We start from the raw sequence: 12,940 nt of genomic DNA, 5'->3' as shown, positions 1-12,940 counted from the left end.
GTGAGTATTTGTAATAGAGGATTGTTTTCTTTTCATGTAGTATGGAGCTAGTAAGCTCCTCCTTTTGTTCTAGTTCTAAATAAAAATGTGTTTCAACACCAACACTTAATTTAAATTAATCTAATATGGTTGCTTTTAAATTACGATCTTCTTTTCACATTTTAGAAATGGTGTTGAAATTATTTTAAATGTAGCGACATTATCATATCATCTTGAATATACATGGACAGTCAGTATGTACTTTAAGTTTAACAAGACTTTGATTTTGATTTGATGGTACGAAGATAATGTATGCATATATGTACATATGCCACGCTTATATTCGTTGACTATATACACACCTCACAAACCATCAAGTGTCAATGTGAACAGCCGGAACCATATATTTCCATCCCTAGTTCTCTTTCCTTCTTCAGTCTTAGACATGTTAGTCATCAAATCAAAAGTCAATTTATATAAATTAATTGAACTTTGAAGATATTCTTGAGAGGGATTGAGGAAGAGTAAATTTCCCAAAGGGTAATAGAATGATGAGTCTAGGGAAGTGATAAGTACAAGAGGTAAGATGCAGTTGGGTTGGCCATGTCAAAGACCCACAAACATATACACTCTTGCTGACCATTTGGAAAGTCTCTTGTCTTCCAGCCATTACCACAGCTCTCTCTCTCTCTCTCTCTCTCTCTCTCTCTCTCTCTCTCTCTCTCTCTCTCTCTCTCTCTCTCTCTCTCTTAATTATACTTCATAAAATCTTTCCATTCTTATCGGAAAGCAGTTTGAGAGAGAATGGGTAGAGGAAAGACAGAGATCAAGAGGATAGAGAACTCAAGTAACAGGCAAGTCACCTACTCAAAGAGAAAGAATGGAATCATCAAGAAAGCAAAAGAAATCACTGTTCTTTGTGATGCTAATGTCTCTCTTGTTATCTATGGCTCTTCTGGCAAGATGCATGAGTACTGTAGCCCCAAAACCGAGTATGTGCCTCCTGAACTTCACCATCTTTTTTTCCTCTTCTATTTAGGGTTTTCTTTCTTTTGACTTGTACCTGGTTTTCTACGGTAACTTGATTTCTATCAGATTTCTTGTCGTCGGTTGATATTAAATTATTATTTTTAATTCTTCATTTTGTGTAATATAATAAAATGGAAGCTTGATTGACATGCTGGATCGATATCAAAGGCTTTCTGGAAACAAGTTGTGGGATGCTAAACATGAGGTACCTCTCTCTCTCTCTCACACACACACAATCACACACTCTCTCAAAGTACATTAATTTTTCTTGAAATATCTGTTTATTTGAAGATCTTTCTTTGCTAAAATTATGTCAAGTAACTGGATATACGAATTCTATGACCAGATCTATATATAGGATAGGATCCAGCACTTTGACTCACTAATACTATATGAGATGTTACATCCATCACCAGATCTGGTAGAAACTGGTTTTCTCTCTCTACACTTGTCTTGCACAAACCTAGTAATGGAGTGCTAATTTTATGCTTCGGTAGAAATATATTCGAAGGAAAACACATTATTCACATCTGAGGCGTACGGTCTATGACTAGTTTTTTTTTTTATTTATTATTTTTTTTATTTTTATTTTTATTTTTTATCAGTATAATTTTATAAAAAACACTAAGTAGACGCTAGACATGTACATGTGCCTTCCTAATTTATTTCGTTGCGACGACTAATTGATATTTTCTCTTGATTATGTTGGAACTCCCTACTCCCTTCCATCAGAATCTGCAAAGTGAAATTGATAGAATCAAGAAAGAGAACGAGAACATGCAAATTGAGCTTAGGTAACCCTCTCTCTCTCTCTCTCTCTCTCTCTCTCTCTCTCTCTCTCTCTCTCTCTCTCTCTCTCTCTCTCTCTCTCTCTCTCTCTCTCTCTCTCTCTCTCTCTCTCTCTCTCTCTCTCTCTCTCTCTCTCTCTCTCTCTCTCTCTCTCTCTCTCTCTCTCTCTCTCTCTCTCGTTTTGTTGGTGATGTGTATAGATAGTATATATTTTATTATTTAGGCGCTTGGGAGGGGAAGACATATCATCTTTGAACTATGAAGAACTAATTGCGTATGAAGATGCACTTGAAAATGGACTCACAAGCATTCGTGAGAAAAAGGCAAGCAAATATTCAATAGATACATATATTGGTGTTTTAAGAAATTAAGTATATCTGAAATTCTGATCACATTTCTTGTAATTTTGAACAGGATGAAATCCCTAAAATCATGAGGAAGCATGTATATTTCCTAGATCTTCTTTTTGTTCACCAATATTTAATTAATTGTGAGCATGTTAAACTTATGTATGTGTTTTTGAAATAGGAACTAGTTCTGGAGGAGGAGAATAAGCATCTCATGTTTTTGGTGGTAAGTGTTAATTGGTAATTTTCCCCGTATCATTCCAATGATTTACAATTGATATTTATACAATATCCTATCGCTATCTATAATGAAGATATGGTTTATCAACTATAACAATACTTCCTCAATATGAGGAAAGATATCTTCGGCTAATAGACCCCCGCAGTCGAATCGGGAGGATGACGAACGTTGAGACTGTGCTTGAAATGGTCAAAGAGAGTGAAAGGTAGACCCTTTGTGAAGATATCCGCAATCTGATAGCGAGAGGGAATGTGGAATACACGGACATGACCCCGAGCGACCTTCTCCCGAACGAAATGAATGTCTAGCTCGATGTGTTTGGTACGTTGGTGTTGAACCGGGTTGCATGATAAGTAAACGACGTTGACATTGTCACAATAGACTAGTGTGGCTGTAGTTGGAGGGACATGAAGCTCCAACAACAAATTTCGGATCCAACATGTTTCGGAAACGACATTTGCAACTCCCCGGTATTCTGCTTCTGCACTAGATCGGGAGAGTGTTAGTTGACGCTTTGAGGACCAGGATATTAGGTTATCGCCCAAGTAGACACAGTAACCAGAAGTTGAGCGTCTCGTGTCCGGGCAACCTGCCCAATCGGCATCGGTATAGGCAACAAGTTTCCTAGAAGGTGATTTGTGAAGATGCAACCCGTGAGCAAGAGTACCTTTAATATACCTCAAAATTCGTTTAAGAGCATTAAAATGAGATGTTCGGGGTGCATGCATGTGCATGCAAACTTGTTGAATTGCGTAGCTTATGTCTGGCCGTGTGAAGGTCAAATATTGGAGAGCCTCTGCCAGCTGGCGATATTGTATTCCCCTGTCAGGCAAAAGAGTTCCATCGGTGCTGCTTAATTTGGCCTTACTGTCAACTGGTGTGGAAGTTGGGTGACATGAGGTCATGCCTGCTCGTTCCAAAATTTCGGTGGCGTACTTTTGTTGTGACAAAAAAATTGAATCTTTATAACGAGACACCGAAATTCCAAGAAAGTAGCTTAGGGGTCCAAGATCTTTCATGGCAAACTCTTTTGCTAATAAAACCATAAACTGATGATGTAATCCGGGTGAGGAGGTGATGAGTAAGATGTCGTCTACATATAGAAGGAGGAAGGTCGTATGGGTTCCCTTTTTGTATACGAATAGTGAATGGTCACATTTGCTATGTTTGAACCCCATAGTGAATACGTAGTCAGCAAATCTTTGGTACTAAGCTCGTGGTGCTTGTTTAAGTCCGTAGAGAGACTTTTTAAGCAGGCATACATGATTTGGATATAAATGATTACGAAAGCCGGGGGGTTGATGCATGTAAACTGTTTCATGTAGATGTCCGTGTAGAAACGCGTTTTTCACGTCGAGTTGGTGAATTTGCCACTCATTAGAAAGAGCTAGGGACAAAACAGTCCGAATTGTCACCGGCTTTACCACGGGGCTGAAAGTGTCACCACAGTCGATACCTGCTTTTTGAGACCTGCCATCACAAACCAAACGAGCTTTGTATCGCTCTAAAGAACCATCAGACTTAGTTTTATGGCGATAAATCCACATACTACGCACTATATTCATATTGTTATGTTTCGGGACTAACTCCCACGTATGGAGGTTGTAGTATTGTTATGTCATCGCTTTATTCCAATCCGGGTTTTTAAGTGCTTCTATTGGGTTTCGAGGGATAGGGGAGATAGAGGTAGAAGTATGGAGGTTGTAGTGTTGTTTGGGTTTCGAAATGCCAGACATACTTCTGGTGTGGATAGTACGAGTAGGAGGAACAGAAGGTGTTTGTGAGGTGATTGGTAGGGGGTTCGAACCAGAAGGGGTTGTTGTTGTGGTAGGCGGTTGTTGAAGGGTAGGCCTTGTACGACGTGAATAAGTGATCAGGGGAGGTGATGGGGTGGTTGCCGGAGCATTGTTGACAACCAATGGGGGAGACGTAGCTGCGTTGGGGGTTGGTTGAATGGAGTCAGACCACATTAATGGGTGTGGGTCTGATGGTAATTGGGTTGTAGGGGTCGGTGATGATAGGTTAAGATAGGGAAAAATAGTTTCATCGAATATTACATGGCGGGATATAATAATGGTTTTATTTTGCATGTCAAAACATTTGTACCCTCGGTGATTGATGGGGTGGCCTAAGAAAATGCAGGGTCGGGAACGTTTTTGGAGTTTGTGGATGGTGGGAGATGGAGTAAGTGGGTAACATAGACAACCGAAGGTACGAAGGTGTGAATATGAGGGTTGAAGATTATATAGAAGATGTGTAGGGGTTAGATTAGCAATAAGTTTGCTGGGAAGAATGTTTAACAGGCACGTAGAATGTTGGAGTGCATGGTGCCAAAAATGCATGGGTACGTTTGAGTGGCTGAGAAGAGTGCGAAGGATATTATTAATGGATCGTATTTTACGTTCAGCTTTTCCATTTTGAGGAGATGTGTGCGGACAAGAAAAGCGGAATTGAAGGCCATTTTGAGAGCAAAAATTGTGAAATTGATGGTTATCAAACTCACGACCATTATCAAATTGTATGGTTTTAATAGTGTAATGGAATTGTGTTTTGACCATAGCAAAGAATTGGATGAAGATGGAAAAAACTTGGGACTTATTGGCTAGAGGATAAGTCCATAAATAATTGGTTTTGTCATCCAAAAATAAAATATAGTAGCGGTGACCACTAGAGCTTAACACAGGGGAGGTCCATAGATCCGTATGAATAATGTCAAAAGGTAAAGGAGTTATTGACTGAGAAGTAATAAAAGGAAGCTTTATTTGTTTACCCAACACACAAGAACGACAAATAGAAGAAAAAGGTTTTGATCTAGGAAAATTTAAAGTAGAACGTAAAGAAGATAAAACATCCGCGCCCGGGTGGCCAAGGCGATGATGCCATAGGTCTCTAGTAATTGCAGCAAAAGTAGAAGGTTGAGTAACTTGGGAATTTGACTGGAGCTTGAAAGGGTAGAGAGCACCGGTACTATTGCAACGGAGGATTGGAGTCCGCGTCTGGAAGTCCTTCACATCAAAACCAAACGGGTCAAATTCTACGGAAACATTGTTGTCAATAGTAAAACGACGAATGGATAAAAGATTTTTAATGACATTTGGAGTGTGAAGAACATTTTTTAGAATAAAAGGAGGAAGAGGGTAAGGAAGTGTTTGATTACCGGTGCCTTGAATTGGAATAGTGGAACCATTACCGACAATAACATTCTGAGAAAGACCATTATTGATATAAGACGTGAAGTTACCTGTGTTGGGAGTCATGTGTGAAGTTGCTCCGGTATCAGCATACCAAGTCTGATCAGGTGGGTGTAATGCCATTGTGTGAAAAGCTTGCTCAAGATCGGTTGGTGTGTAGCTGATTTCTGATACCGGATAGGCCTGCTGAGGTCGATTGCCTAGAATCCCGGTGGAAATTGATGGAGGTCTGGAGGATCCATATTGCTGAGTCGGATATGGGCAAGGGGGGTAAGCCCATGTTGTATAGTTGGGAAAAGCCCATGGTGGCAGTGTAGTCCATGGCTGATAGGGACGGGACCCCCGATTGTATGTTTGTTGGGTTTGGTTACTATTGGTACCGCGTCCACACCCGTTGGAAGATCGTCCACGACCGCGTCCTCCTTGACCCCGTCCGCGTCCACGAGAGGTAAAGGGATCTGCCTGTTGTTGGTTAAGGCGGCTGCTATCTCCAAAATTTGGATGAGTCATTGGTGCTGAAGCAGTCAAGGCGGTAGCGGAGGTGCCTCCGGTTAGGGATACAGCAGTGGCAGCAGCCTGGTGAGCTTTTCGTGCTTCTTCCATGATGAGTTTGGAGCGAACTTCATAGAAATCAGGTAAGGGTGTTGTTTGCTGGATGATCATCGCGATCCCTTCATAGCTTTCATTGAGACCAGCAATTAGTTGAAGAACAAGACGTTGGTTGGAAACCGGGTTTCCCACATTTGCCAGTTGATCAACAAGCATCTTCATGGCTTGGCAATAGGAGGAGATGTTAGGGTGTTGGTCAAGTCTTGTAGAGACGAATTTGCTGTCAAGATAGACAGCTCTAGTGCTCTGGTTATCTTGAAAAATGTTTTCAAGGGCAGTCCATGCCTGACACGCAGTGGTGTTTGGTTTCAAAATTGTGTGTAGCAGATCATTAGAAATTGTGCCGTAGATCCATTGGAGAACAATAGCATCGAGTGGTGACCATGCTACAAACTCTGATGCTTTAGTTTTGTCGGCTTCAGTGGAGGTTTTATCAGCTTCTGTTGAGGTTGAAGAAGATGAAGAAGAAGAAGAAGAAGAAGGTTTTGAAGGAGGGATGATGGTAGAATCAATGTGATCTGCAACCTGAAAAGCCCTGCAATGGATGCGAAATAATTCTGCCCATGAGGTGTACTGTCCGCTCTCCATCTCCAATATAAACGGAATGAAGTTCCGTATGTTTGTGACTGTGATGGTTGGGTGAGATTTTGGGTCCATTGAAGAAGAAGAGAAAAAAAAAGAAAAAAAATGGCGTACAGGGAAGAACAAGAGGCGAAGTAGGGTTAATGATATTTGTGCTCTGATACCATGTTAATTGGTAATTTTCCCCGTATCATTCCAATGATTTACAATTGATATTTATACAATATCCTATCGCTATCTATAATGAAGATATGGTTTATCAACTATAACAATACTTCCTCAATATGAGGAAAGATATCTTCGGCTAATAGTAAGTTTTCTTCATACGCAGTAGATGGTAAAACTCAGTATTTGTTTCAGTCTACAAGATATATAATCTCGTCATTCAGTATAATTACTTAGTAATTTTCAGGTTAAAATTAATGGTTAGATAAAGAAGATGCCTTTTTTCGTAGGATAAAAATGATGCAAAAGGAGATCTAATTTCATGGAATAATGGAAATTATATAAGTTCAATTGGATGGATGAAATGAAAAAGGAGATAAAACCATTGGCATATTTCTAATAATTTGTTGGATGTTACACAAGTTAATGGTTAGATTAAAGCATACAATTTATATATATCATATCTAACTGTCAGGCTGATATTTGTGATACATAAACATGCAGCAACAAGGTGAGATGGCCCATGGAAGAATATCAAGCTGATCAAGAGCCATTCTCCTTTCGGGTTCAGCCAATGCAGCCAAACTTGCATGAGAGGATGTAATCATAATTTGCTTATAGAAGTCCAATTTCGTAATGTGACTTAGTAGGGTGTCTGTTGTTCGTATGACTATTAGATTCTGACTTTGTCTTTGAGTGATTAATTTTTTAGATCATTAGGGGCATCCACAATGTATTAAACTTGTTAGGGTTTAATAGATTGAGACATCATCATTTTACTTGTTATACAACTCTATATTAATTTTCTTACAATGCATTGAACTTAATAGAGTTCAATGGAATATATATTTAAGAGTTAAAAGGTTTTTTTCCCATTGAAGAGTTCAATGGTCATTGAAATCCATATTCATTGAATGCCAATTAGACATACCATCTCATTCAACTTTCTCATTAAACTATACATTATGGTAGCTCTTAACTACACTATATATGGAGCAAGAATTTGGAAAAACAGATGGTTTTCAACAAAAGATAATATCAAGTATATTTGATGGTCTTTTTTACAATTAATAGCATTTCATTGTTGATTTATAGCTGGAAAATTAATATGACTCACAATGTGTCAATTCCTCCCGAACTTTTTTAGTCCTAAAACAAAGTTGTTTTTAGTTTACATCATATTATTTTAGTCTCATTGCCTTTACGAAACAATTTTTTTCAACATCGCAACTTTTATAAAAAACACTCCTAGCAAGGCGCTAATGAAACCTTCATATTTGATCGCCTCCACCCCCAACCTTCTATTTGAGTCCTCAAACATGATCAAATCATCGATGGAATCGACTCGCTCCATGTTTAGGAGGTGTGACCACCATCTGATCAGATGAACGATTACCTCTTTACTCTTTTATCGTTCCTCAAGGTACCAAGAAATCGGAAAACCATCCTGCATGCTATCAGTTGATGTATAAATTATTAACTTCCTTCAAAAGACAACTTCCATAAAACATCATTCCTTATAAGGCTCAAATGGTGGTCAGTGTCATTATTCTATAAGCCTACTGAGACATGTTCCAAACATTAGGAGATAGGGAAAGAACCCATGAAGTCATTTCTTATCAATATCTTCACATCTAAAATGGATGATGACTAGAAAGCTACTTGGCAGGAAATGCCTCAAAGCATCAACCATCAACCACAACCCAAAAATCTTGAATACGGTAATCTTATAGACACTCATCTTATCACTTGAATCAAGATTCTTTGGTAAAAACTCAGCCACAATTGATAAGACCACTATTCCATTGTTGGAGTAGAAATTACTACAAGTATCCTTTAGTGACATACACATCTAATACCTTACACAAAATAATCATTGTATAATCATAGAAAAAATGACTCTAGAGGATAATAAACTATTGATTTATTCACATTTAGTCTCTTTTTTTTGTACACCACAAACGCACACCATCGGTAATTACCGGTCCACACCGTATAGCCTAATGAGTACCTTTACTCTTGAGGAGAGTTTTTAACCATAATAGATTGATTGGAAAAAATATTTACCATTTTAGTGTTATTTCAAAAATATTTTCCAAAATGGTATTACTTTAATTTGAAAACTAATATTATTGTTTAAATTGGTTACCTGGAAGGTTGGAATGAGGCTCGAACAGAAAAGAAAAAAAAATGTAAACACAAACTAGGGCTCCACCAGTTGTTCAGTCGTTGTCGCAAGTCCACCATCGCGACCACCTGCAGCCTCCTCCATCCGTCACCGACGACCTGCAACATCCTCTGCCCTTCGTTCCATTCAAGGTATGCAAAGTTGTTATCGATTTTGATTCTTCCTGCTCGTTTTCTGTTTAATTTTTTTGCTTCTCTATTATCGAATTGCTGCTTCTCGATTCCGATTCTTCAGTTTTCAGTTTACTTTTTTCTTCTCTATTCTGCTTTTCTCGATTCCGCTTCTCGTTAGGACGAATTGTTGATCAATTTTCTCTTTTGTTTATTATTATTTTTCTGTAGATGGATTTATCACAACTTGTTTTTTTAATCTTTTTGTAGATGGAATTCATTGCAAACATGTCATTATGTTTCTTTTTTCTTGTTAGCATAAATTCGTATGATCATTTTTTGATCAATTTTTGCTTGTTTTTGTTTGTTTTGTAGATGAATTCTATAATAGAAATGATTGACAATGAAAATTTTTCTGTAATCTCTCAAGCTGCTGTTGTGACTAATTTGATAAATATAAACAATGAAGTTGAGTTAAATGAAATACTGGAATATAGACAATTGGAGATAACGATGATGAGGAAGCATCTTTTTGACAATAATGTTGAAGTACCTTCAACTTGTACTAATATGGAAGGAACAAATTTGACTATTGATGACAATTGGATTATGACACAATCAACGATTAAGAATGACTTTACGCAAGAGTTGGGTAAAGATTATTTCAAGGATAAAGATGAACTTATTAGAGTAATCAAGATCTATAGCATCAGGACACATAGACAATTTGAGGTTATTGAGTTACGCGCAACTATTTGGACACTAAGATGCAAGTTGTACTTACAATCTGGTTGCAAATGGAAACTTCATGCAAGTAAACGTAAACGTAGTGGTTATTTTGAAATCACAACGTATACCGGTCTGCACACTTGTTTACACTATAAGCTTTCTCAAGACCATCCGAACCTAGATGCAAGCTTGGTTGCTATGGAAACTAGACACCTTATAAAAGAGCAACCTTCTATCAGTATTCTGGATTTGAGAGTTGAAATAGTTGAAACACTAGGCTATACTCCTTCATATAAAAAGCTTTGGGTTGGAAAGCAAAAAGCAATTGAACATGTGTTTGGAAACTGGGAAAAGTCTTATGTCGCTTTACCAAAATATCTAGGCGCACTTCAAAAGTTCAATCCAGGAACTATAGTTGAATTGTGTGTTTTAAGATCGACCAATATAGATGAAGTTGAATTTAGGCGTGTTTTTTGGGTTTTTTTCTCCCACTATCAAAGGGTTTCACTATTTTCGACCGGTGATTAGCATTGATGGCACACACTTGTATGGTAAATTCAAGGGTAAGATAATGATTGCAATGGGAGTTGATGGTAATAATAAAATTTTGCCGCTTGCATTTGCTATTGTAGAAAATGAATCTTATGATATGTAACACCGTAAAAATTTAAAACAATTTTTCGCATTTTCCAAACACATTTTTACAACTCATTCATTCATAAAATGTCATAGTATCATGTCTTTGTTTCACAAAACATCTCCCAAGATCGAAATACATAAAATCCCATGTGTGTGTACGAATCAAGTCGGCGCCTTCCCGCGGTCATCACTGGTACCTGAAACACATAACACGTAACACTGTAAGCATAAGTTTAGTGAGTTTCCCAAAATACCACTCTAACATATATTAGCCACTCGAGGCTATAACTCTGTTGACCCTCTGGTCAATGTGTCTCAGTGGGACCCTCCGGCCCCAACTCTCTGTGGGCCCTCTGGACCTAACTCTTTGGACCCGAAGGTCCTAACTCTATGGACCCACTGGTCCTACTCTGTAAACTCTGAATCATGCATATCACATACAATAAATCACAACACATAAATAACATGCAAATACACTAGCACATAACTCTAAGATACATTGTCACATAACTCTGTTACCACACTAGGTAAAGTATAGTGAGAAGACTCACCTCAGGCGTCTCGGTAAATCCCTGACTTGGTAGAAATATTGCCCAGTCTCCGCCTATTCACATAATGTAAATACTCTTATAAATATAACTCTCGAGACTAGACTCAACCTGCCATTAGCACCCTCAGAAGGGTAAAAGACTATTTTACCCCCCCCCCCCCTCTCGACACAAGTACTCCATTGCTGACCAAACCCTAAAAGTAAATAAAAGTCAACGGTCACACTTTGACCCTACTCGCCGAGTGCACCCTGGTGACTCGGTGAGTTCACACATGTTCTCTAACACTTTGTCCCGCTTGACACGCCGAGTCCCTCCCTATGCTCGACAAGTCATACCAGGCATGAATCGTGGGGCTACCCCGACTCAACTCGCCGAGTCTCAAGAGCAACTCAACGAGTAATGCCTTGAACTCCAGTCCTCTAACCCCCTTCTGACTCACTGAGTCATCCCCTAACTCGGCAAGTCTACTCATTGAGCAATTTACGTGAAACCCTAAACCTACTCGCCGAGTCCCAAGAACAACTCGGCGAGTTCATGCCATATACAAACTCTCCTGGCCTCCTGAGGTCAGATCTGTTTCCCTAAACCATAGATCTGGCCTTCCCAAGCATGAATGTCACGTAAAGTTCGAAACTTGATGCTTGTATAACAACAACAAGGCATCTAAAGGAGATTTAGTCCCAAAAATGGCAACCTAAGTCCAATTACCCCAAACTGATCCATAAAGCTCCAAGGGTTAAGGTCTCTGGACCTCTTTGAGTCCAGATCCAAGGCACAAACTCGAAGAGGGACCTTTTGCTCCACATAATCACTCTCCAAAGAGGTTAGAAAACCCTAACTCTAATGATCAACACCAAAACTGAAGGAGGTTCGAACTATTACCTCAAAATGAAATCTCTGAACTCTGGAACTGCTAGAATCGCACCTTCTCTTGCTCTTGGTCACCTTCTTCTTGCTAAACCAAAGGTACAAGGATCAAAAGTGACTTCTTCTTCCTCACAGCGATTTGGCTCACTTAGGGTTTTCTCAAGGGACTGGTAGCCGCAATGGGAGGCTATAAGTGCCCTTAAATAGGCTCCAAACCCGGGGGATTAGGGTTTCATTAAACAGCGTGGACTCGCTGAGTCCGGACGTGAACCCAGATGAACATCCGCGACCCTACTCGGCGAGTCTTGGCTCCAACTCGCCGAGTTCCTCCACAAACTCCAAAATAAATAAATAAAATAATATACCTGGAAATCCGGATGTTACATGATACTTGGGATTGGTTTCTTTCTCATTTCAAGAATCATGTAGTGAAAGACCGTGAAGGCATATGTGTAATATCTGAACATTATGGTGGAATTCTTAAGGCTGTCAATGAGCATGGATCTCCATGGTTAGAGTCACGTGGTTTTCATAGGTATTGTTATATATCTTAAGTATTCTTTTATGACATTTCAATAACTTGCTTCATTAACTTACACTATTTTTTTTTATTTTAAAGGTATTGTTTACGACATTTCATCAACAACTTTTATGACAAGTTTCGTAATTTAGAATTGAAAGCTTTAGCTTATCTTGTCGGGAGTCAAAATCAAATTCGAAAGTTCAACTCCATCATAGAAGAAATTGGGAAGTTAAATTCACGTGCTCGACAATGGTTGGAGAGTCATCCACTTAATATATGGACACTTGCACATGATGGTGGAAGGAGATATGGGTTGCTTACAACAGATTTGTCAAAGATTTTCAACAGCGCACTTAAAATATATTGTATTTTTAATTTATAATGGCTAAAATTTGATGGTC

The 12,940-nt window shown here is 38.8% G+C and overlaps 3 protein-coding genes across 3 annotated transcripts; 2 read left to right on the top strand and 1 right to left on the bottom strand.

Moving 5' to 3' along the window:
- Nucleotides 1-430: 430 nt before the first annotated feature.
- LOC145098846 (agamous-like MADS-box protein MADS9) lies at nt 431-7,711 on the top strand. Its single transcript, XM_079036463.1, has 7 exons — nt 431-971; nt 1,147-1,213; nt 1,741-1,802; nt 2,021-2,120; nt 2,212-2,241; nt 2,326-2,370; nt 7,437-7,711. Exons 1-7 carry the CDS (start codon nt 784-786, stop codon nt 7,473-7,475), a joined length of 531 nt encoding a protein of 176 aa, XP_078892589.1. The 5' UTR covers nt 431-783; the 3' UTR covers nt 7,476-7,711.
- Nucleotides 2,514-6,842, bottom strand: LOC145070455 (uncharacterized). Its single transcript, XM_079017398.1, has 3 exons — nt 5,156-6,842; nt 3,699-3,889; nt 2,514-3,593 (listed from the first exon to the last, which is right to left on the bottom strand). The coding sequence occupies exons 1-3, from the start codon at nt 6,840-6,842 to the stop codon at nt 2,514-2,516; spliced, it is 2,958 nt and encodes a 985-aa protein (XP_078873524.1).
- A 1,789-nt stretch (nt 7,712-9,500) lies between the features above and the next one.
- On the top strand, nt 9,501-12,921 carry LOC145051485 (uncharacterized). Its single transcript, XM_078999447.1, has 4 exons — nt 9,501-9,542; nt 9,606-10,436; nt 12,436-12,551; nt 12,636-12,921. Exons 1-4 carry the CDS (start codon nt 9,501-9,503, stop codon nt 12,919-12,921), a joined length of 1,275 nt encoding a protein of 424 aa, XP_078855573.1.
- Nucleotides 12,922-12,940: the final 19 nt, after the last annotated feature.

The sequence above is a fragment of the Lactuca serriola genome, chromosome 1, assembly GCF_051521515.1.
Source record: "Lactuca serriola cultivar US96UC23 chromosome 1, Lser_US96UC23_V15, whole genome shotgun sequence".
NCBI lineage: Eukaryota > Viridiplantae > Streptophyta > Magnoliopsida > Asterales > Asteraceae > Lactuca > Lactuca serriola.
This window is presented reverse-complemented; position numbering and strand designations above follow the sequence as displayed.

Coding starts and splice junctions, on each gene's coding strand:
- LOC145051485 (XM_078999447.1), top strand. CDS start 9,501: ATGGAATTCATTGCAAACATGTCATTATGTTTCTTTTTTCTT. Junction 9,543..9,605: donor CATTATGTTTCTTTTTTCTT/GTTAGCATAAAT, acceptor TTTGTTTTGTAG/ATGAATTCTATAATAGAAAT. Junction 12,552..12,635: donor GAGTCACGTGGTTTTCATAG/GTATTGTTATAT, acceptor TTTATTTTAAAG/GTATTGTTTACGACATTTCA.
- LOC145098846 (XM_079036463.1), top strand. CDS start 784: ATGGGTAGAGGAAAGACAGAGATCAAGAGGATAGAGAACTCAAGTAAC. Junction 1,803..2,020: donor AACATGCAAATTGAGCTTAG/GTAACCCTCTCT, acceptor TTTATTATTTAG/GCGCTTGGGAGGGGAAGACA. Junction 2,121..2,211: donor CAAGCATTCGTGAGAAAAAG/GCAAGCAAATAT, acceptor AATTTTGAACAG/GATGAAATCCCTAAAATCAT.
- LOC145070455 (XM_079017398.1), bottom strand. CDS start 6,842: ATGGACCCAAAATCTCACCCAACCATCACAGTCACAAACATACGGAAC. Junction 3,890..5,155: donor TTGTCGTTCTTGTGTGTTGG/GTAAACAAATAA, acceptor ATGGTTCTTTAG/AGCGATACAAAGCTCGTTTG. Junction 3,594..3,698: donor ACGGACATCTACATGAAACA/GTTTACATGCAT, acceptor CCACGAGCTTAG/TACCAAAGATTTGCTGACTA.